We start from the raw sequence: 22,067 nt of genomic DNA, 5'->3' as shown, positions 1-22,067 counted from the left end.
CTTCCTATGAAGATTAGAAATGCCAGTTTATAGAGCTTTCTGGTTGGCAAACGGCTGGATAGCACATCTTTTACCGTATATACACTTGCATACATACTATTAATGTTAATTCCCCATAATATTCCTGAATGGGTTTTGCTGAATTGTCTAGATTTTGTGACAGTGAATACATGACATAGAATCATAGAATATCAGGGTTGGAAGGGACCTCAGGAGGTCATCTAGTCCAACCCCCTGCTCAAAGCAGGACCAATCCCCAATTAAATCATCCCAGCCAGGGCTTTGTCAAGCCTGACCTTAAAAACTTCTAAGGAAGGAGATTCCACCACCTCCCTAGGTAACACATTCCAGTGCTTCACCACCCTCCTAGTGAAAATTTTTTTCCTAATATCCAACCTAAACCTCCCCCACTGCAACTTGAGACCATTACTCCTTGACCTGTCATCTTCTACCACTGAGAATAGTCTAGAACCATCCTCTTTGGAACCACCTCTCAGGTACTTGAAAGCAGCTATCAAATCCCCACTCATTCTTCTCTTCTGCAGACTAAACAATCCCAGTTCCCTCAGCCTCTCCTCATAAGTCATGTGTTCCAGACCCCTAATCATTTTTGTTGCCCTTCACTGGACTCTCTCCAATTTATAAACACCCTTCTTGTAGTGTGGGGCCCAAAACTGGACACAGTACTCCAGATGAGGCCTCACCAATGTCAAATAGAGGGGAACGATCACGTCCCTCGATCTGCTGGCAATGCCCCTACTTATACATCCCAAAATGCCATTAGCCTTCTTGGCAACAAGGGCACACTGTTGACTCATATCCAGCTTCTCGTCCACTGTAACCCCTAGGTCTTTTTCCGCAGAACTGCTACCTAGCCATTCGGTCCCTAGTCTGTAGCAGTGCATTGGATTCTTCCGTCCGAAGTGCAGGACCCTGCACTTATCCTTGTTGAACCTCATCAGATTTCTTTTGGCCCAATCCTCCAATTTGTCTAGGTCCCTCTGTATCCTATCCCTACCTGCCACCGTATCTATCACTCCTCCTAGTTTAGTATCATCTGCAAATTTGCTGAGGGTGCAATCCACACCATCCTCCAGATCATTTATGAAGATATTGAACAAAACCGGCCCCAGGACCGACCCTTGGGGCACTCCACTTGATACCGGCTGCCAACTAGACATGGAGCCATTGATCACTACTCTCTAAACCCGATGATCTAACCAGCTTTCTATCCACCTTATAGTCGATTCATCCAGCCCATACTTCTTTAACTTGCTGGCAAGAATACTGTGGGAGACCATATCTAAAGCTTTGCTAAAGTCAAGGAATAACACGTCCACTGCTTTCCCCTCATCCACAGAGCCAGTTATCTCATCATAGAAGGCAGTTAGGTTAGTCAGGCATGACTTACCCTTGGTGAATCCATGCTGACTGACTCTTAATACTACGTGGGCCAAATTTTCTTCTGGAGTGAATGGGAAAAATCTCCATTGAAACTGATGAAACTGCAACCATTTATGCTAGAAATCTAATTTTTCTCTGATCTGGGTTTAAACCTTGGTGACTAACATCCTACAATTTGTTTGTATAGCTTCTTAGGATAATTTAGTAGGGGCTATATGAATATGTATCAAATTGCAGTATTGTAATCAAAATCTTAATAAGTCTCGGATTTAGCTATTTGAACAGGTAGGACTTGCATCAATCAATTTTGTGCAGCAATTTAGAAAATGTAAATATTATTTTTATTACTTAATTTGAATCTGTTAAGCGCATTGTAGCCTTGTTTTGCATCTTTGTTGGTTGGGAAGACTTGGCAAACCACATTATTCTGTCTTTTATTAGTTGAGTAAATCACGATAGGTCTAACAGTTAAAATGGAACGTAGTTTAATGATGTCAGCACAACAACACATTTTGTCATGTTACTTTTCCTTCCGTCTATAAAAGTGAAGAAACTAGAAACTACTTGCCTTGTAATTCTTCTTCTTTGAGGATATCAGACCATTACTCTGGCCTTTTGTTCATGCTTATACCCACTATAGAAGATATGTTGCAGCTCTGCTACCCTGATTTTCCACTGATGTGAGGTCCTTCAGGGATTTTACACTGCCAGTATAAGTTAGAGCAGCCTTCCAGGCTTCTCTAATTCATGCTAATCAATTATGCAGAATCAAGGAACTGTATCCAGCTCATTGATGGCTGAAATTCCTCCCTCCGTTCTAACTTGTGTAGCTAAGACAAGGGGAATTGAGTCTGGTAGCTTTGGAAAAAATCTGCATTTGATTCAAGAATAATTATCTGCTGTTACCTTGGTAAACACACTTTGATTTTTCTGTTGAGTAAAAATATTTCATGCTTAGAGTTTGTTTTGCCATGTGAGGTGTGACTTCAGCATGTGCAGACAAACCATGGCTAGCTCAAATAACAATAGCAGTGAAGCCTCGACAGCAAGGGCTAGCCACAAAAGTAAGTTCACAGGGTCCCTGGCAATCTTCCTCAGCCCGTGGTGCTGCCCATACTGCTGTGGCTTTGCTGCTATTGTTATTCAAATTAGCTAGATCAAAGATAGCTCAGATATGTCTACATGTGCTGTAATTACACCTCTGGTTGCAGTGGAGACAACCTTAATAAAAATTCCTTTCAAGAATGACTGAGGACAAATGAATCCTTATATTCAGTAAAACAACTTCATTATGATACAGCCTGTAGTACCATAAATAGGACATGAATATTAAAATACATGTTAATTTGTCTTTCAGGGGTTGAAAAGCTGATCCACCATCTACACCAACACAATGTACCTATAGCTATTGCCACTAGCTCAGCTGGAGTGACATTTCAGATAAAAACAAGCAAACACAAAGACTTCTTTAATCTATTTCATCATATTGTGTTGGGAGATGACCCAGATGTGAAGAACAGCAAGCCACAGCCTGATGCGTTTTTAGTTTGTGCAAAGAGATTTCACCCTCCTCCTCCTCCAGAAAAGGTAGGGATTGAATTAGCTGAAAAGTCAGCAATAAACAATTCAGACTACATTTTGATTTTGTTTTAATTTGTTGTTTAATATGACAAGTTCTGAGATTGAAGCCCCTTATTTACATGGGCAGGAGTGGATCAATAAGTGAATAATGCTGTTGATGATGATTCTTCAGTGTAGTGCCTAGAGAGTTAGGTACTCAACAGTCATTTCACCATTTTAGGAATGTGCTCCATTGAGCAGAATGCCAACTGAGCTCTGCCACTTTTTTTGGCAAATTAGCTCCATAATGACTCTTTTGATGTGCCTGTTTGTGACTTTGCTGGAGCAAAAATGAAAGAGAGACACAAATTTAGAAATATAATTTACAATTAAACATGAGAATAAAAAGAAGTAAGAATTATTTTTTTACTTTACAGTCCACTGGGATCACTTTTATGTTCCTCGTGCTAAATTTATTATATTGCTTGAAACTTCTTTGTGTAATCCACTTGTGATACTATTTTACTGTAATTCTCTTACAATTGTTATGTATATCAGAGTTCTGACTTTAAATCTAAATTGTATTCAGATATAGTGAGGAATCTAAACTGAAATAAGTCTGGTCATATCTTTGGTTAGCACATATGTGAATTGTGTTAGTAAATCATAATTGTTCATATTGCAATTTATTTAACTTATTGTTAGCTACTGTATAGACTGGAAAGACATTTGGACCTTGAACTTTCAAAGTGAACTGTGAAGCAAAAGGAACAGTAATATGGTTTGTTTTTATGATGACTGAAGCTGATGACTGAAGGTCTGTGTGTGTGTGTGTATATAATAAAATCAATCTCATGTTTCTTTTATACACGTGGGAGAATGTGAATACCAGACCTTATTTCTCTCTCTTTGATAAACAACTGACAAGGAGTCCCCAACCTGTCCCCAAATATCTTGTTCATGCAAGTAGCTCTTGTGTGAGTAGTACACATTGGACAGTTGTTGCATGCATAAGGACTACTTGTATGACTGAGTGTGTGCAGGAGTGGGTCTAAGCTTTGAACAATCTCAATAGCGATGTCACACAAGGCTGTAACCTCCATTTAGAACAAGAAGTGAGGAGCTGATAGTCCTGATATTTCATTTTTAAAGGTTCTTTATTAGAAAGGAAAAAGACAAATGTTTTACTGTTTGTATATCATAGTGCCTTTTTTTTCTTTTTTTGCTTTTGCTTATCCTTAACTCAGAATTTGAAGTTGGCATCATGTGAAAGTAATCTTTCCAGGTAACTATTTATTAGATACACAGAGATTTAAAATTTGTAATGTGGTGTATTGATGTACAAAATATATGTGCAATATATTCTCTGACTACTTTAATAACTGAAATGTTCAGTGTGGTGGGTTTTTTTTGTTTTGTTTTGTTTTTAAGATAAATGTGGCTAAAAGTTGTGTTGTGCAATTATGAAAGTACCAGAAAGGAAGTACTGGAGGAATTTATTTGAGGCAAAGGGAATAAGAATATCTAGGAGGTTGTCTAGTAATGGCCGGGGGGCAGGCGTGGGGGAGAGCAAACATGAGCTTCTGTGATAGAAACAATCTTTGTGGAGGTTTAACAGTAGGATCAAGGGGGTCATGACCCCTAACCATTCTGAAACAATAATTGATCATTGTTTTTATTTATCCGCTGTGGAATAAAAGTTGTGAGAGGATCATGAAAAGCTCAGAAATAATAAAAATTCATCATAAAAAAGAGTTAGATATCACAGGTATTGTTTTTGTGTTCCAGATGTTGCACCTCAAATAAACTATTTTCCCATTTCACTGCAAACAACTAGAACTGGGCTTTTGCTTTGGTAACGGTTAACATATTTGAACACAGGATCGTCTAAATTATAGCCATGTTTTTGTTTTGTTTCAAACTTTAACTCTCCACGGTATTTTGAAATAGTCTGTTCTTTAACCTATTAGTGAAGGGAGTAGTGAAATCTGTCACTAAGGGTACATCTACACGGCAAAAAAAAAGCAACCCAAAATGTGAAAATGACTCTCGGAGCCTGTGTCAACTGACTCAGGCTCACACTAAGGGGCTAAAAATAGTCTTGTAGGTGCTCGGGCTTGGGCTGGAGCTTGGACTCCGAGACCCACCTTTCCTGCCAGGTGCCAGACCCCAAATGTCTATACTGCAATTTTTTAGCGCCACAGCCCAAGCTCTGAGAGCTTGAGTCAGCTGACACAAGCCAGCCATGAGTGTTTCCTCGCAGTATATACATTCCCTAAGAGTTCATTGGTCTGTTTTTATGTCACCACAGTGCTGTTTGTGGGCTCCTGCTCTTTCTTAGCCTTGCATGCAGCCTCAGGTTTTTATTTGACAGAACTCAAGGTTCTTAGTGCAAATGATGCAACAGATTTTTCCATTACATCTGGACATCCACTAAAATCACGAAATGTTGAGACCATTAAAAAAAAAAAAGAAAAATCCCTGGAATCCATGATTTCCAAAATGTACATAACAAAATTGCGTAACAATCACAAAGCGAGCATTGTGTGAACCTAAAGGAGGGGCTAGTGAAGCAGCAGAGGCAAGGGAAGGCCAATTTACATTTTTTTTTTCGAAAAGAACAGATCTCAAAATAAAAATTATTTTCAGTAAACCATTTTTTTTCACATGCAGATTTGGCATAATGTCTTCTGACTTTTACCGTCCAGCTTCTGGAAGTCAGTTTCCACTGTTCTTAACATTGCTTCGGAATGTTTAGAATTTTCTTTCCATGGCCATACTGAATTTCACTTTAAGGATGAGTTGACTTTTTTGTGTTTCAGAGTAGCAGCCGTGTTAGTCTGTATTCACAAAAAGAAAAGGAGGACTTGTGGCACCTTAGAGACTAACACATTTCTTTGAGCATAAGCTTTCGTGAGCTACAACTCACTTCATCAGATGCATTCAGTGTTTCTTTTGTGTTTGTAGATCTAAAATTAATAGCAAACACATGAGATTTTCATAGTCACAGAAAAGGACCTGATTTCAAGATTCTGTGTTTCCTGTGTTAAAGCTGATGTTATAATTTTACATGGGTTGTTGACTTTTAACAAAAACAAAAAAAAAAAGGGGTGAAATCTTGAGGTACTCACTGTGTTGCCAGTTCTGCACTGTGTCTGGCTGGGCAGACACTCACACCCACTTAGGCAGAAATACTGTTGAAATGGATGGGAAATTTTCTTCAATACAGACTGGAGACTTCAGGATTTGACCAACATTATTATTATATTCAGTGGCAACTTAATTAATTGAGAGTTAAAGTTGGTTGCTTGGTGGTATGTCATTCCCTCGCAAAACATAGAGCAAAACTCAAACTTTTGAAAACCGCCAAATGCACAGTTAGGGTTCTCTGTGGAAACTTAACTCCCCTCTTTCAGGAGTTCCCTAATACAGCTTGCTAACATACTCTGTCAACCCCATGGTTTGCTGAAATGTGCAACCCATTCACTCAGGATACCACCTAACATTAATAAAGGACAAAAAAATAAAGCGCACCACCTTCCCTCTAAATAACATCATTATTAGCACTAAAGCAATTATGTTTTGAAATGACAAACATTTTATGACAAAGTGTTTAATAAAAATATTTCAGCCTCTGATGCTGAAAACACTTTGCACATGCAAACATTTATGCACATACTTTAAGTACATGAGTAATCTCACTGAGGTCAATAGGACAATGCTTGTGAATATAGTTATGTGCTTGCTTAAGTGTTTGCAGGATGAGAGCCATAATTTCTTTCTTTATGTCTGTCTGCCTGCCTATCTACCTACCTACCTACTTTCCTTCCTATAGTTGTTCTATGAAATTTAAACAATATACTACAATATACTACAAGTAGTAGGGATGTAAAAGGTTAAACAGTTAACCAGTTAGCATTAGGCTTACCATTAACCGGACCTTAACTGTTTACCCTGGCAGCCGCCCGGCCACACTAGGCCAGCGGGCCAAAGGGACTCTAGCCTCAGCTGGGCCAGCAGGACCCCAGTCCCAGCCGTGGCGGTCGGGCTGGAGCGATCCCGGCCATGGCGGGCAGGCAGGACCCCGGCCTCAGAAGGCTGGGCAGGCAGGAGCAGCCCCAGCCCCGGCCACTGCGGGCCATCGGGACCCCAGGGCTGCAGCCCCGGCAGGACTCCAGTCCTGGCCGGGCCAGCAGGACCTCAGCCCCTGCCACCTGGCGCCAGCCCGCCCGAGCGACCTCAGTTAATGGTTAACCAGTTAAACCATATCATTTTAACCGTTTAACCTGTTAATTTTTTCAACCGATACATCCCTAACAAGTAGTGCTATTTACCTTTATAGTGAACTAAATTATAAATGCTGTTGTTTTTAATCTAAAATTGCAAAACATATTTTTCAAATGTTATACAAAGCCTCAGCCTGTTTTAAGTCAATTACTTTAAATAATTCTACTCTGGTTTGCGCGTCCCCCCCCCCACCCTTTTTAGTAGTAGTTTTTTGCTTAATAAAACCCAAAATCATGAATAGTAGTCTGTGCTGACTCCGATGAATGTTCAATGCAGTTCTTCAGATTGGTCAGGTTACATTAAGATTTGTATGTGTCATTTGGTTTTTCTGTCTCTTGTGCCTAATGTACATACTGAGCCTTTGAATTTGTTTTCCATACTTTAAATAAAGTAAGGGAGTTACAAAGGCATGAATAATCTGTCATTAAGTTATATACTGTAGCTGCAAGTTGGAACCCCTGCTGTTTAAGTTATGTATTTTAGAGTCAATCACTGTTAATCTGTACTTTTTCTGTTTGTATATAAATGGGCTTCACTCTTTCCTGAATGTTTCCAATTCACAAATTAGACACTTTATTTATTATAACAGTAACAAAAACAGTACATGCAAAAAGACACAGAAATTTTCACCATAGAATAAAAAGCTGTGCCAATAACATTCTTTTCAAAATTCCTCTGTTCCTTTTTCTTGAGTAGATCTCAGTTAGTTGTGATTTTTGCCTTAGCTGAAGCATGGCTATAAACAGGAATGCATAATGTAAACCATTATGCTGTATACATGGCATACAAATTCATGTGAGTAGATTTTTTTAATTATTATTTTATTATCAAATGTTTTATCATCATACTGCTGGATATAAACATTTCCAATTATAAACCCTGGCTAACAGAGCTATTGAGCCTGATTTTCAAAATATCTGTATGTGTGGGTTGCATTCATGCATTCATTTGCACACACACAAAAGAGACTTGCATGTATAAATGGCCAATTGGTTGAGTGTGGACCTGCTGTAATATGTTCTATATGGGGTTGTGTATGGAGAGTATCCATAAACTAAAGCAAGTGCAGAATGTGGCTGCCTACTTACTATGTGGATTTTATGTGGAGAGTGTACAACAGTGTTCCACAATATTCACTAGTTTCCAGTAAATTTCCAGGTGAAATTCAAGGTACTGTCATTGACTTACAAAGCCCTGACTGTATGTGGCCTGGTTATCTGGGGAACAACCTCATTTTCCATTCTGTACTGATGTAATTGCATTGAAGATGGGGTTACTTCAGTTTGAAAGGGAGGAAATTCCTGATTCAAGGGTTTTCCCTGCAGGGTCCTTGACTTGGGAACTTTTTTTCCTTCCCAATCAGTCAGAGCATGAATTTGTTGTTCTTCTAAGCACACTGCAGAGCCCCAACTCTTGTTGTGGACATTTGAAAAGGAGTTGGGTTCTGGTTATTTGGTGTGGTTTTTTTTTTGTTTGTTTTTTTTTTTATTTCTCTTGCTTTGCTACTGTTATGGGATAATCCCACTACGTAAATAGTATAGTATTTGTCTAACTGACCTAAAAAAATGAAGCTAGTGCCTTGGATATATGCTGGAGAAATCTAAAGAAATAAATTACTTGCTGTTTGTGTACATTCTTTCCGTTTATGTGCACATAATCACAGTAATTGCTTGCACAAATGTGGAAAACAAATGATTATAGACCACAGATGTTTTGAGAATAGGCTTACTTTGGGAAATTTGGGGTTCACTGAAGGTGGAACTAGAAGTGCCCAGAACTTTGGAACTGCTTAATGCATTAGCAGTTATTCTCTTTCTTCACTGGTCTCTCAATAAGCTAGCATAGAGAGTGATGACCCTCTGTTCTGATTGAAAATGGTTCAGCTAATAGTTACTCAAGTTAGTATGGTGAGCTGACCCTACTAGGTGCCTATCAGTGAGAGAGCCTTTCAGGAGACCTAATAGGTGTTAACTAGAAAAGCTCAATTGGTGGGAACAATGTGTGAATGGCACCTTCCTCATAGTTGTCAGCTTTCCCCAAAATGAGGCTGAGGGAAGATTCCTGATGGAACCTTGTTATTTTTACTCATCTCATGCTCTAGGGCCACCTGCAATTCATTGTTAGACAATATAATACATATTTAAAAAATCAGGTAACACTATTAACACATCAAAACCATACAACCTACCCATCCCCTATACATCCCACTAAAACCATCCTCTCAGAGTGGTTGATAAAACAGATGTGATTTCCAATATGTCTCCAAACTCAGCAGGTTGGAGCTTTGTGGAGTGAGCTGCAGAAGAACAAAGGACACTGCACTAAAAATGCCCAGTCTCAAGTCACCTACCATTTATTCGGTGGCAGAGTACCGCGCACGAGTTTGGAGTCGATCGTCACACACCAAACTGGTAGATACGCAGTTATATGCCGCCATATGCATCATCTCTGGCACCCTGCGTCTGACTTCACTCCCATGGCTTCCAGTTCTGAGAAATATTGCTCCTCCTCATATCAGACGAGAGGTTGCCACTGGCAGGTTACTGGTGAAAGTATGTGCCAAACCAAGCCTGCCACTGCACAGTGATCTTTTTAAACTGCCAGCTGCACGTTTGCCATCACATCGCCCATTATGGTCTTATCCACCATGCCAGGATGTTGGGGCGGAAACACTCTGGTGAAAGGAATGGATATCTGTTATAATCCCCAACCAGTCCCTCGTCACCAAACTCACAATCTGCCCACCTGGGTTTGACCTGCCCCATCGCCAGTGGTCCCTGTTGAACAGGATCTGGACTGGGCAAGGTCTCTGAGCAGCCAACCAGTATCGCTGGGGCCTCGTGACAGCCCTTTGTGCCCTTCGTGCAGCTGCGGCCAGGGCCGGCTCCAGGCATCAGCAAATCGACAGCAGTTTCTCTCTTTTGCCGTCCGCGGCTGCTGTTTTTTTTCCACTGCTTGGGGCGGCAGAAACTAGAGCCGGCCCTGGCTGTGGCACAACACAGACGATGACGCACATTGTCGCTGAATGCCCGCTGGCTAGGTTCAGTGGTGGCCTTGAAGAACTGTATCACGCCACTGAAGATGCCATCATTTGGGTAGACAACTATGCACACGCTAAATAAATAAAACCTGCTTTCCACCCTCTGATAAGACATAGAGAGGGAGGTAGCCAGGATCCAAATTGTTACAAGAAATGAACTAGAAGCCAGTGAATGCTATGATGTACAGGCAAAATATGCTTTCTTAAGAGAGGTTTCAGAGTAGCAGCCATGTTAGCCTGTATCCGCAAAAAGAACAGGAGTACTTGTGGCACCTTAGAGACTAACAAATTTATTTGAGCATAAGCTTTCGTGAGCTACAGCCCACTTCATCGGATGCATAGAATGGAACATATAGGAAGAAGATATATATACATACATACAGAGAAGGTGGAAGTTGCCATACAAACTGTAAGAGGCTAATTAATTAAGATGAGCTAGTATCAGCAGGAGAAAAAAACTTTTGTAGTAATAATCAAGATGGCCCATTTAGACAGTTGACAAGAAGGTGTGAGGATACTTAACATAGGGAAATAGATTCAATATGTGTAATGACCCAGCCACTCCCAGTCTCTACTCAAACCAAAGTTAATGGTACCTAGTTTGCATATTAATTCAAGCTCAGCAGTTTCTCATTGGAGTCTGTTTTTGAAGCTTTTCTGTTGCAAAATTGCCACCCTTAAATCTTTTACTGAGTGGCCAGAGAGGTTGAAGTGTTCTCCTACCAGTTTTTGAATGTTAAATGTTATGTTTCCTGATGTCAGATTTGTGTCCATTTATTCTTTTGTGTAGAGACTGTCCGGTTTGGCCAATGTACATGGCAGAGGGGTATTGCTGTCACATGATGGCATATATCACATTGGTAGATGTGCAGGTGAACAAGCCCCTGATGGCATAGCTAATGTGATTGGTTCTATGATGGTGTTACTTGAATAAATATGTGGATAGAGTTGTTGCACGGATAGGTTCCTGGGTTAGGGTTTTTGTTGTGACAGATCTTGGGAGACAGACCAGTCCTCGCTTACAGACAGCCCCCCAACCTGAAGCAAATGCTCTCCAGCAACCACACACCACACAACAAAAACACTAACCCAGGAACTTATCCTTGCAACAAAGCCCAATGCCAACTCTGTCCACATATTTATTCAAGTGACACCATCATAGAACCTCTTTTTTAAAAGTCGGGGAGAGTCTAGCTTGACTGGCCCTACTGATTGCATTTGTTGTCAGTATCCCACATGGAGAGAAGTGATCTGAGGTAACCAGGTCTCAAACCATTTAGGGCTTTATAGATTAAAACCAACACCTTGAATACCACCCAGAAGCTTCTAATTAGTGTGTGAAGATTACAGAGGACTGGTGTAATGTGCTCTCTGTGTGATGTACTACTTAATAAGCAAGTGGCTGCATCCTGCACCACCTTCTGCTTCTAAATAGTCTCAGTAATTTGTGCCTTCCAGGCTGGAAGGTGACTTCTGGGATTGCAAAACTTACTTTCTGTGTTTGTTGCAGCAATGTGGAAGGGTGAAGAAATATCAACAGACTCCAGACTAATGGGGTGAATCTTTAATCCTCTTTTACAGTTTGGGAAGCTATCAAAAATAGAGATGGAAAAAAGAAAACAACTTTTAGGACCACATTTAGGAATGTAGGACTTTTAAGGACATGGTATAAATGTTGTCCCTTGTAAAGGAATTGTTGTTGTTTTTTTTATTTACAAAGCAGCTAAAGAAAAGAGATATTTATAAAGTTTCTTTCAATCCTAATACTTTTTCTCCAGGATTTGTTTCCCTCCTCTCCTCACTAGCTGTGTTATACATGGGTAGAAGAAAAATGAAGTGTTGCATGGTTTGAAAGTAATTTAGCTCTTAAGTGTTCTAGACACTGCACTGCGTGTTTGTTTATGGATTTATTTGCCTTATGGAGATGGGAAAAAGGCATTCAAATTTCATACAAAATACTCTGGTCAAGGTTTTCTTTCACTTGATGTCTGATTATAGTAGGAAAGGAGAATTGTAATTGGTTCTTATTCTTTGGGGCACCGCTATTTTAGAAAAAAAATTCCTTGCATTTGTCTTGATAATGTATCAAGTCGTTGCTAAGGGACTTGATGAAATCTGATGCAAAATAATAAATTATGTTCTGCAGCCTTCTTTCCTTCTACGTGATATGGGTGCATAAACGCAAAGAGACTGGTGCACCTACAAATTCAAAAAGCATTATATTCAGATTAGCAGGTCACTGGAGATGAGTTACTAATTGTTTTAGAGAACTCATTATGGGTATTATCACATATTAATTATGCATGGTAAGTAGAAAAGAAAGGGGGGAAATACTACTTTTCTGATAAACTGTTCATTGAGTTATCTTTTTTTCTCTCAAGTCCTTGAGCATTTTTTTGGAGATGCCAAACAGAGTAATCATTGAATAATTGGATTTTAATTAACAAGAATCTTCACTAAAATGTTTCTAATGTCTTCTGGGTTAGAGCAAGGAATGAATAAATCCTCTTTCAAAAAGATCTAGTGCACTGATCCTCTGTATAGCTGAAATTACCTTTGCAATCATGCCAGTGCCTGTCATAAAAATGCTGCTTCAGAGTTTTAGAACAAAGAATAAAGACTAAAACAAGCAACTGAATTGTTAAAGATATTTTTGTTGCTTCTTTGTAATTTATTAATTTAGAAAGTCCTGCAGAAATCTTCGGAAGGCCCAGTGTGTGTCACTTTATCCCTGTATGCCCTCTTTTTATTTTTTTAAAAAACATTGTTGCTGTTCATGAAATGTGAAACTGCAGATAATTTTCAGAGATATGATGCCCCCCTCTCCCCCGCGCCTGTGCAAGAGTTTATTCAGTTGTGTGGGGTGAGGATGAATTTTTAATATTCTTTGTGGGTTTTTTACCATCATTTCAGAAAAGCTATGTACAGTGTGATCAGTTAGCACTGACCGATTATTTATTGGCTAAACAGGGCAAAGGATTTTATGCAATGGTAGTACACTGATTACTACATTATGAAATGAGTGCACTTATAAGATGATTACAAAATGTATCCCATAAAGAAGTGTGTTTGGAAACAAAATATTTTTATTGTGATAGATTAGTATTATAAATATAAAAGACCTTGTAGAGCACAGAGAAGAGCTGGGAAAAGGACAGGTTTATCTGTTAAAGTGTGATTCCAGAATGTCTTTGTTACAATAATAGTGAGTATTTATTCAAAGACATGAGACAGATGGTTCAAACTAAGCCTGGGCAAGGCTGAAGTGTTTGCGGATTTGGAACGCTTCCACGTAATAGTAGAGATGCTGTCCTTACCTTCCATCAAAGATACCTTTCCCTTTCTATCAAAATAATGCAGAATATAGGAATTGTCATACTGGATCATCTAGTCTAGTAACTTGACTCTGACAGGGACCTGCACCATATATGAGAGAGGCAGGTGTAAGAACCCCACAGCAGGCAGATGTGGAGTAATCTACTCTTTCCATCACATCTCATCCGGCTCTCTGATAGTTAGAGATTGATTAAGCCCTCAAGCGTGAGGCTTAATATATTTTCCACAAAATGTGTTATGAATTATAACTCTGGGTATTCTTATCTATATACATGCTGAGTCCCTTTTTGAATCTTGTGAAGTTCAGGGCATCAATGACATCCTGTGGCAATGAGTCCATAGCTTTAATTACATATTTTGTGTGTAAGTTTATCATGTCTCTTCTTATTCATTTTTGTAAGGTAAACAATCCCAGTCTTTTCAATCTCAGTACATATGACTTTTTCCCAGGCCCTTGATCATTTTCATAGCTGTTCTCTAAACCCCTGCTAGCTCTGTAATATCCTATATGACAGTGGGTCTCAAACTTTTTTACTGGTGACCCCTTTCACACAGCAAGCCTCTGAGTGTGACCCCCCTAATAAACTAAACACATTTTAAAATATATTTAACACCATTATAAATACTGGAGTCAAGTGGGGTTTGGGGTGGAGGTTGATAGCTTGCGACCCTCCCATGTAATAACCTCACGACGCCCTGAGGGGTCCAAACCCCCAGTTTGAGAATTCCTGCTATATGAGATGAGATGACACAGTACTCGGAGGAGGCTGCATAATTCATGTATACAAAGGTATAACAGTCTCCATATTATTTACCATCCCATTTGTTTAGCAACCTAACATCTTGTTTACTTTTTTGACTGAACATGTACATTGAGCAGAGGTCTTTCTTGAGCGGTCTACAGTGATGTCCAGGCCCTTTTCATGAGTTGATACAGTTTATATAGAACCCGGGAAGGTGTACAAGTAGTTTAATTATTTCTCTCCAATGTTCATTACTTTGTATTTGTCAACCATTGGATTTAATTTGTCATGGTATTACCCATTCACCTAGTTTGTTTAGATCCCTGTGAAGTTTCTCACAGTTCCCTCTGGTCCTAACTTTTAGTTATAAGCAAATTTTACTATTTCACTACTTGCTCTCTTTCTGGATCACTAATAAATACAGGAGAGAGTACAAAACTTTGAGGCACCTTGCCATTAACCTTTTGCCATGATGAAAATTAACCATGTAATTTGACTAATTTATTTTGTTTTCTTCCTCCTAGCCAATTTTTGAGCCATAACAATATTTTGCAGAAACTGTGCTTGTTAGACAAGGTCATCATGAACTTCCAGGTGTTTTGTTGTTCTATTTTTAATTATAGTTTCAAACAGTTTATACACATTATTACATAGCCTTATATCCGTACCTGGTAAACGCCCCACGAACTGCCTGAGAGCTCTAATTAGCCCCACTTTGTTCTGGGGTGTGTTAGGTGCAAGGAAGAGTTAAAAGGAAGGAGTTCAGTGTAGTTGGGAGGGAGAGACCTAGGGGAGAGGTGGTCTGGAGTTTCTTTTTCATGGGAAGAGCCTGACAGAAACTATGTGTAGGGAGAACTTCAGGTGGAATAAAAGCTTGAGCTGTGAGCTGATAGAAGTTGCTTAGTTTGTATTTTTGTCTGGCTTTTGAGGTTTACTGAGGGATTCCAGTGGGAAGTCCTGCTCGCTGCTTTTCTGGAAGAGTGAGGCTGAAGAGGAGCCCTCAAGAGGTGGAAGACATTGCATTGATTACTACTATTTTGTCACACTGTTTGTGACAGAGATACCCTGGAATGGGTGGAACTATAGTATGACCTGGCTGGAGGTCCAAATCACCACTGTACAAGACCACTGAGGTTATGAGAAAAGCAGGGCAGAGTCACTGAAATGCTGTTTCTTCAAGTGCTTGCTCAAGTCGATTCCATGGTGGGTGTGTGCACACCCACATGCATGGCCGTCAGAGATTTTTGCTTTAGCAGTACCTGTAGGGCCAGCTGTAGTGACCTCTAGTGTGCTGCGCTCATGCAGTGATATATCAGGCGCTGCTGGCCAATGCCTTCTCAGTTCCTTCTTACCTCCAATGGTGGTCAGTTGGAGCACCTCTCTTGCTTATCAAGAGCTAGTGGTTTTCTTCTATTGGACTTCCTGCCTTTGGGCCTTTAATTGTAATTAGTGTTAAGTAGCGTAGTTAGCTGATAGTTAAGGTCCAAGCTGGGACTTTGCCGCAAGTAGGGCATGCCCTGAGCTCCTGGTCTGTGGCAGGCCTATGCCTGTGGGTGACCTCCTGGACAGCTGCCTTAAGTGCTTGGGGGAATCACACATTAAGGAGTGTTGTCAGATCTCTAAGAACTTTTGACCTCACACCCAGAAGGAGAGGCATATTTGCCTCAGAGCTCTCCTGATGGAATCTGCTCTTTGCTGGGCTTCTGCGCCCTCTATGCAGGGCACACTGAGTACTTTGGCCTCAGTGTGCAGTGTGCTGCTGGCACCTGGCTCCTCTCGGCACCGTTTGCTGTTGCCAGTGCCAAAGAAGAAGGTGAAAAAGCGCTTGCTGGCCCTGAGCAAGAAGGTCCAAGGGTCATCTGGTAGAGGAACTGGGCTTGTCCACCAGCCTTCTCCAGAGCAGCATGAGTGTGCCTCCACGCCTGTGGGTCTTAGCCCACTTAAAGTTCGGTCACGGATTCTGGTGAGTGGTTTGTGACCCACCATCCTGCCTGCACTGTTGTCATCCCAAACCCAGGCACAGAGAGCACAGTTCTTCACCTACTCCTGTGATGTCTCCAGTGCTGCAGGACCAAACTAGGCTTCCTGAGAGGACAGGCCAGCTGTTAAGATGCCTTTGAGGGCAGAGGAGCACCGCAGATCACCGGACAAGCAATCCCATGGCAAGTTGCAACCATGCTGCTGGTCGCACAAACTCTCCCTCCTGACCTCAAGAAGTTATTCCCCAGTGTGGGGTCTACGCTCCCTGTATTATAACAGACGCCATTCACCCTATCACTAATCTGCATCTAGAAGTCTGTCCCGGTCAATGGCACTGGGGGGACCACTCCCCTTTGTCTTACCAGTCTCCATAACACCATTCTCTGACACCAATCTCCCCGGTATAGCTACAGGTCACTTATGCCTGGTTAGCACTCACCAGTAGCCATGACCAGCAAGCAGACCCAGGCATCGATGGCTCCTCCCTAATTGCCAGAGAGTGGTTCCTCTGGCGTGGAGGCCCAGTTCAGCCCATCACCCTGGTCCCCATGTTGGGATTGGGCACTGGAAACTGCCCTGCTGTCCACAGCTGTAATGGGGAGCATGGGGCGGTCTGGTGATGACAGTGCCCCCTTTGCAGTGCACATCAATGGCCGCGTCGGAGCAGAGATCGACAGCCCCACCAGGCCTGGTACCAGAAGCTCACTCAGAGGTTGAAGACCCAGTGCCCACCCTCAAACCTCCCTCTACAGCAGCTGCCGAGCCCTCAGCACCTCCACTGGCGACCTCTTCCCCGGAGGAGGCAGTCACAGGGCCTTCCAGGGTCAGCCCCCACAGATGACTTTAAAGAACACCAAGCCCTTCTCAGACGGGTGGCAGAGAACTTGGGTCTGGAAGTGCAGGAGGTGGCCAAGCAGTAGGACACCCTGATCAATGTCCTCCTGGCCTCCATGCCCACCCAGGTTTCCCTGTCCATGCACGACAAAGTCCTTAAGATCACCAAGTCACTGTGGCAGATCCCATCCTCCATCCCACCCACCTTGAAATGGGCTGAGAAAAAATACTTTGTCCTGGCCAAGGGTTTCAAGTACCTTTATACTTACCCACCCCCAGGCTCACTGGTTGTGTCTGTGAGCAATGAAAAGGACAAGCAGCTCACCATAGTCTCTACTCCCAAGAATAAAGAAGCCAAAAAACCTCAATTTGTTGGCAGGAAAATTTATTCAACAGTAAGCCTACAATTTCAGGTGGCGAACCATCAGGCCTTGGTGGGCCAATACAGTTTTAACCTCTGGGAGAGCCTCCAGAAGTTCCAGGATTCTCTTCCTCAGGGTCAGGCTCAGGAGTCTGGTACCCTGGTAGAGGAAAGGACTGCAGCTGCCAGATGCTCCCTGAAAATGTCATGGGACTCGGCAGCGAGGGTGGTTGCATCGGCTGTGGTTATACAACTCAGCTCCTGGGTCCAAATGGCAGGCCTTTCCCAGGAGATGCAGGTCTCTATTCAGGACCTCCCCTTTGATGGAGTTGGGCTCTTCTCCAATCAAATGGATGCCAGGCTACATGGGTTGAAGGACACTAAGGCTACCCTTTGCTTGTGGGGTATGGTCTGGTCATGGGTTACCTCGGACCACTGGGTCCTGGACATAGTAGCTCGGGGCTACACCCTGTAGTTTGTGGATATCCCTCCTTTCCGCCCGCTGCTTCCCCATCCCTCTTCAGGGACCCTCTCACAAGCAACTCCTGGTTCGAGAGGTCGACAAGCTCTTGCAGTTGGGGGCTGTGGAGGCAGTTCCTTGGCACATGGAAGGAAGAGGATTCTACTCCCGATATTTCCTAATTCCGAAGGCCAAGGGGGGAGTCAGATCCCTCCTGGACCGGTGTGGCCTCAACAAGTCTCTCAAGAAGTTGAAGTTCAACATGGTATCCCTGGCCTCCATTATCCCCTCCCTGGATCCAGGGCACTGGTATGCCACTCTAAACTTAAAGGACGCTTAGTTCCATGTCTCCATATTCCCATGGATCAGACGGTTCCTGTGTTTTATAGTGGCAGGATGCCGCTTTCAGTTCATGGTGCTACCCTTTGGCCTGTCCTCAGCCCCCAGGGTGTTCAGGAAATGCGTGGCATTGGTAGTGGCTTACCTCAGATGTCGGGGGGGGGGGGGTCCAGATCTTCTGTACCTAGACGACTGGCTCATCAAGGGCAGGTCTCCGGAACAGGTGCAGAGAAACCTTGATCTGGTATGCTCCACCTGCAGTGGCCTGGGCTTGTTAATAAATATAGAAAAGTCCATGTTAATGCTGGTCCAGCGCATAGAGTTTATCAGAGCAGTTCTCAATTCCACATGAGCCAGGGCCTTCCTCCCGGAAGCACACACTTTCAAGCCATGGTGGATCTCATTGCCCACGAGAGGAGACATCTGATCACCATGGACTTGACTATGGCTGATGGGCCACATGGCAGCATGTACGTATGTGGTCAGGCACACCCGGCTTCATCTGCAACCCTGCAAACATGGCTAGCAATGGTCCACATTCCCAGCAGGCACCCCTTAGACCGAGTGGTCACGGTGCCAGACTGTCCTCTTGTCCTTGAACTGGTGGCTAGACCCCAAATTAGTGCTGCGGAGAGTTCCCTTGTGTCCCCTTCACCATTGCTCACCCTGGTCTCAGATGTGTCAGATCTGGGCTGGGTAAGCTCAGCACCCAAGTTTGCTGATGCAGCACGACTTAGCTCTTCATATCAATGTCAGGGAGCTCAAGGCAGTGTGCCTGGCCTGCCAGGCATTTTTACTCCACCTGAAAGGCAAGGTGGTGCAGGTCCTACAGCCAACACAGCCGCAATGTATTACAACAGGCAGGATGGTACTAGGTCCTCAGCCCTGTGTGAAGAGGCACTCAGCCTCTGGGACCTTGGTGTGCAGTACACCATCCACCTGGTGGCTGGTCACTTACCTGGAAGTAGGAACATCCTGGCAGATCACCTCAGCAGGTCCTTCTCCTCTTGCCATTAGTGATTCCTCCATCTGGAGGTAGTCACCCTGATCTTCTGACGCTGGGGGACTCCCCAGGTGGACCTGTTTGCATCCAGGCAGAACAGGAAGTGACAAGTGTTCTGCTTCCTATACGGCAGGGACCAGGGTTCCCTGTCAGACACCTTCCTGATCTCATAGTCAGGAGCACTGATGTATGCCTTCCTGCCAGTGCCACTTATCTACAGAGTTCTGCTACAGGTGAAGCAAGACAGAGCATGGGTCATTCTCATTGCCCTGGCATGGCCTCGCCAGCACTGCTTCAGCATGCTGCTGAGCCTTTCAGTGGCCAACCCGCTGTAGTTACCTCTCTCTCTGGATCTGCTGTCCCAGAAATACGTCAGTCTGCTGCACCCAAACCTGGTGTTGCTGCACCCGACAGTGTGGCTGCTCCATGGCTAAGCATGGATGAGTGCGATTGCTCCATGGCAGTTCATCAGGTCCTTCTGGGCAGCAGAAAACCCTCACCAGGGATACCCATGTGGACAAGTGGACGCACTTTGCATGTAGGACCTCAGACAAGTGCATTTGTCCTGAGGAGGCCTCGTTGCAGGTCATCATGGACTATTTGCTGTATGTAAAGCTCCAGGGCTTCTCACTGTCTTCGGCCAAGGTGCACCTGGCTGCCATTTCTGCGTTCTACCCTCTGTTTCAGGGCAGATCTGTCTTCACCCATCCCATGATGGCATGGTTCCTGAAAGGTCTAGAGCACCTGGACCCACACATCTGAGATCCAGTTCCCCCATGGGACTTGAATCTGGTGCTCTCGAAGCTCACGGGCCCTCTGTTTGAACCCCTAGCTTCCTGCTCCCTCCTCCTGTTCCTTGTCTGTCTTGGTCACCATAACGTCGGCACAGCAGTTGTCCAAGATCAGGGCGCTCACATTGGAGCTGCCCTATACAGTCTTCTACAAGGACATGGTCCAGCTGCACCTGCATCCAGCTTTTCTGCCCAAGATTGTTTCCCAGTTCCACACATGCCAGGACATCTACTTACCGGTCCTCTGTCTGAAGCCTCATGCATCAGATGAGGAACGCAGGTTGCATAAGCTGGAATGTCAAGCAGGCTCTGGCCTTCTACATCAATAGAACGCAGCTGTTCTATAAGTCAGTTGTTTGTTGCTGTTGTGGACAGGATGAAGGGCTGCCTGGTGTCAGCCCAGAGAATTTCTTATTGGATCATGGCATGCAAGTTCCCCTGCCAGCGATTGCGATGGTTCATTCCACTAGAGTGCAGGCACCTTCGGTGGCCTTCCTGGCACAGGTGCTAATCCAAGAAACCTGTCGGGCTATCACCTGGTCATCCGTCCATACGTTCGCGTTGCACTATATACTGACCCAGCAGGCGCGAGATGACGCTGGCTTTGGCAGAGCTGTGCTGCAAACTGCATGATGGTGAACTCTGAGCCCACCTCCATTGACACTGCTTGAGAGTCATCTAGAATGGAATCGACATAAGCAAGCACTCGAAGAAAAAACGGTTTCCTATCTTTTTGTACCTGTTCTTCAAGAGGTGTTGCTCATGTCCATTCCATTACCCGCCCTCCTGCCCCTCTGTTGGAGTTGTCGGCAAGAAGGAACAGAGAGGGCATGGGCTGGCAGCGTCTGATATACTGCGGCATGAACGCAGCACACTAGAGGGCTCTACAACCAGCACTATGTCCCTGTGGCCCATGCTGCTTCCCACCGGGAACGGCAAACTGCGGCCACTGGGAGCTGCGGGAGGCTATGCCTATGGTTGGTCAATGAAAATAAACTGTCTCACGGCCCGCCAGCAGATTACCCTGATGGGTCGCATGCGTCCCACGGGCCAAAGTTTGCCCACCACTAAATTAGAGAGTCAGAACAGTACCAATTCAAAAAAAAGAAAAAAAATCAGCAAAATACATAATGGTGCAAAATTGAAGACTTATCAACACTAGTATGGAATAAGCTGCTTAATTGCTCCTCCTCCTCCCGTGCAGGCTCCCTCCAATCAATAACGTGGTCATCCCAAACTCAAGCCTCCAAACCTTTATTCCACAAAACAGCATCATGTGTTTTTGGTGGAACATACCTGTAGTTTTAAGATTACCGTTAACATTTCTTTAACAGGGTCTGTTTTCAGTTTATAATTTTGCAAAAACTAACTATTCAGGATGAAATTTTCAATGCATGCTCTGCCTCAGGCAGGTTTTTTTATTTTATTTTTATTTTTTAATTACAGGAAAAAATGCTTCTGATGTGCTTACTTAAAAAAATGTGTTCTTACTTTGAGTCTTTGGCTAGCTGTTTTTCAAATTCTTTTTTGGCCTTCCTAATTATATTTTTACACGTGACTTGCCAGAGTTTATGCTCCTTTCTATTTTCCTCAATAAGATTTAACTTCCACTTTTTAAAGGCTGCATTTTTACCTCTAACTGCTTCTTTTAGTTTGTTGTTTAGATATTCCTCTCACTCAGTGATGCTGTGTGACTGGTATCCCAGGGAGCCACACTGGAGATACTCAATTGGGGTGAACTGCAAAGAATGGGGCAGACAATCCCCAAAATGGTAGATATTCCAATACTTAGATTTACCAAGCCAGCACAAAACAGCTTCTATAATACCTTACTGGTTACCCAGAAGCCAACAACATTCCTATAAAGGAACCTATCCTTAGGCCTCCACACAGACACCCAAGGCAAATAGGATGAGGATTACTGAAAAT

General features: G+C 43.1%; 1 protein-coding gene across 3 annotated transcripts in view; it reads left to right on the top strand.

Annotated features, from left to right (window-relative positions):
* Window positions 1-22,067, top strand: part of PUDP (pseudouridine 5'-phosphatase) — a 134,382-nt gene that overhangs the window by 66,049 nt on the left and 46,266 nt on the right. For 2 of the 3 annotated variants that reach the window (XM_048860258.2, XM_048860266.2), the window contains exon 3: window positions 2,762-2,991. In XM_048860258.2, coding sequence (XP_048716215.1) covers window positions 2,762-2,991 — 230 coding nt within the window. Of the gene's footprint in view, window positions 1-2,761; window positions 2,992-4,211; window positions 4,250-22,067 lie in introns of all 3 variants that reach the window. The other variant, XM_048860276.2, reaches the window with a different exon arrangement.

This window comes from Caretta caretta, chromosome 1 (genome assembly GCF_965140235.1).
Source record: "Caretta caretta isolate rCarCar2 chromosome 1, rCarCar1.hap1, whole genome shotgun sequence".
NCBI classification, from domain to species: domain Eukaryota; kingdom Metazoa; phylum Chordata; order Testudines; family Cheloniidae; genus Caretta; species Caretta caretta.
The sequence above is the reverse complement of the archived record's forward strand: the minus strand, read 5'-3'. Positions and strand labels throughout refer to the sequence as shown.